Source organism: Macadamia integrifolia, unplaced genomic scaffold (genome assembly GCF_013358625.1).
Source record: "Macadamia integrifolia cultivar HAES 741 unplaced genomic scaffold, SCU_Mint_v3 scaffold402, whole genome shotgun sequence".
NCBI classification, from domain to species: domain Eukaryota; kingdom Viridiplantae; phylum Streptophyta; class Magnoliopsida; order Proteales; family Proteaceae; genus Macadamia; species Macadamia integrifolia.
In genome coordinates, this window is record NW_024870054.1 from 47,084 (window position 1) to 49,939 (window position 2,856).

General features: G+C 42.2%; 1 protein-coding gene across 1 annotated transcript; it reads left to right on the forward strand.

Annotated features, from left to right (window-relative positions):
- Positions 1-675: 675 nt before the first annotated feature.
- On the forward strand, positions 676-2,315 carry LOC122068484 (hydroquinone glucosyltransferase-like). Its single transcript, XM_042632363.1, has one exon. The coding sequence runs from the start codon at positions 689-691 to the stop codon at positions 2,096-2,098; it is 1,410 nt and encodes a 469-aa protein (XP_042488297.1). The 5' UTR covers positions 676-688; the 3' UTR covers positions 2,099-2,315.
- The last annotated feature ends 541 nt before the right edge of the window (positions 2,316-2,856 follow it).

Consider the following 2,856-nt stretch of genomic DNA (forward strand, 5'->3'; position numbering starts at 1 on the left):
CATTATTTATTTATTTTTCTGAGGAGAGAGGGAGAAAATAATAATAGGTTAATAGGCTTCATTATATTTTAAGGGCAAAAAAATGGTCCCTGATCGCGTGGTCAATGGATCCAGACATAGAGGTCGGCAAAATTATACCCACTCCTTTTAAACCTAAAAAATCCAACCTATCTTTATGTATAACCATGTACACCCTCTTGTTGGCCCTCACACTAGCATAAGGGGCTACGCAAGGGTGCCATTCTTTTCCCCATATTTTAAGACAACAACAAGTACAAAGCTTTATCCCAACATAATGGGATTAGCTACATGGATCCAAGCAAGGATTGGGAAAAGGAAAAGTGAGCAAAATGAAACAAATCACATAAATAGTAAAACACAGCCAGATGGGATCTGCTACCTGGATCCTGGACCTCCAATTCATTATATTCAATGTCATACTTGGAACAAGACCTAATCTGTGCATATCTTTCTTCACCACTTCTTTGCCTGCGGCTAACTCTTTCCCCATATTTTAATCACCCAAAAAATATATACATTCTAGAAAAGTGAAACGCTCAACCATCATAGAAACCAACCATATCATTAATCCGATAAACAAACAAGATTAAGTGGAAGCCAAGTATATATAAAGCCATCTCCTCTCCTGGCCTTTCAACACCTTCGAGGCTTCTGTGTCCAATCTACCATGGAAAGAACTCCCCACATTGTGCTTCTACCTGCACCAGGGATGGGTCACCTCATCCCATTAGCTGAGCTCGCAAAGAGACTCTTTCTCTACCACAATTTTTCAATCACTTTAGCCATTCCGACTGAAGCTTCTCCTTCTAAAGCCCAAAAAGACTTTATTGATTCACTCCCCACAACCATAAATTCAATGTTTCTTCCTTCAGTTAACTTTGATGATCTCTCTGAGGATGTTATGGTTGAAACTCGCATCTGCCTCACTGTGACTCGTTCTCTCCCTTCTCTCAGGGAAACATTTAAGGCCTTAACCACTACTACCCATCTTGTTGCTTTAGTTGTTGATCTCTTTGGCACAGATGCCTTTGATGTTGCTAGGGAATTTAATGTTTTGCCTTATATTTTCTTCCCCTCAAACTCTATGATGTTGTCCTTCTTACTCCATTTGCCCAAGCTAGATGAGTTGTACTCTTGTGAGTATAAAGATATGCCTGAACCAGTTAAATTGCCCGGGTGTGTACCGATTCATGGTTCAGATCTTCTGGACCCGGTTCAAGATAGGAAGAACGAGGCTTACTCATGGATTCTACACAACTCTAAACGTTACCATTTGGCTGAGGGGATTCTGTTAAACAGCTTCATGGCCTTAGAACCGGGTGCTATCAAAGCTTTGACTGAAGAGGTAGACCTGAGCAAACCACCGGTCTATATGGTTGGACCACTTGTACAGAACCTTTCAAGTGATGACGGGTCTGAGTGCTTGAGATGGTTGGATGATCAACCACCAGAGTCTGTTATATTTGTATCATTTGGGAGTGCTGGGGTCCTCTCACCAGAGCAATTGATTGAATTGGCCATGGGCTTGGAGATGAGTGACCAAAGATTCTTATGGATCGCCAGGAAGCCAACTGAAAAGGCAGCAAATTCTGCTTTTTTAAGTATCCATAGCTCTGATGAAAACCCTTTAGCTTTCCTGCCTGAAGGGTTCTTGGAGAGGACAAAAGAGAGGGGCCTAGTGGTGCAGTCATGGGCTCCTCAAATCCAAGTGCTTAGCCATGGTTCAACCGGAGGATTCTTGACCCATTGTGGTTGGAACTCAACCTTGGAGAGTGTTGTCCATGGTGTACCCTTGGTGGCATGGCCACTTTATGCGGAACAAAAGATGAATGCAGTGATGCTAGCAGAGGAAATCAATGTGGCATTGAAGCCCAAAGTAGGAGAGAATGGGTTAATCGTGCGTGATGAAATTGCAGCAGTGGTGAAGTGCCTTATGGAAGGGGAAGAAGGGAAGAGAGTGAGTAAGAAGATGAAAGAGCTCAAAGATGCAGCTGCGAAGGCATTGACCGAAGATGGCTCTTCTACACAGTCGCTATCAGAGGTTGCATGCAAATGGAAGTCCCATGCAACCATGTAGGAATGTTCTTCAGACCCCATCATATATATAGCGTGTTTTGTTTTGTTTTTTCTTTTTTTTTTCCTGCCTCATAGACTACCTATTGATTACCAAATAATTTGAAGATGACATAAAGGTGGTGAATACTTTATAGATTTCGTGGTTTGGTTACAATATATATTGTCTAAATTTATTAGTGGAAAGTTAGTTGAAAACACCTGATAATAATGCTCGTAAGGTAGGGTGGCTCCCTCTTCGGATTGCCCTTATGACATAGGGTTTTGGTCTAATATATTTTTCATTTATTGAAAAAAATAAAAGAAAGACACTATGGTCCTCTATGAAGCTTCCCAGTGGATCTTCTTTATAACGCGTAGGCTATATTTGGTATGCATTCGATCTAGGTCGATAATGCATTGTAAGAATCACACTAAACGTAGCTAAAGAGAATCAACAATAGAGCTATATTTCGAAAGCATTTGAAATCGTATGGATGGTAAGGAACAAGGGATATCATGGTAGGAGGAGAGAGAGTGTCTGGCGATTCAGGGGAGAATGGAGCTATGGTTGTGGAGGATGACGATGGTGGAGCTCGGGAGTCTCTGGATCGTGGTCCAGATGGTCCTCCATAGGATGAAAGGCACAAGGATGCAGGCCAGTGACGTACATATGCAAAAGCCTTGTGTTTTTCGTCTTGGCCTGCCATTGATACTCTCCCAGAGCCGATTCAGGTAGGGAGTAAACGACGAGTAATGATCCCGCAGAGAGACTATGAATCG

Coding starts and splice junctions, on each gene's coding strand:
- LOC122068484 (XM_042632363.1), top strand. CDS start 689: ATGGAAAGAACTCCCCACATTGTGCTTCTACCTGCACCAGGGATGGGT.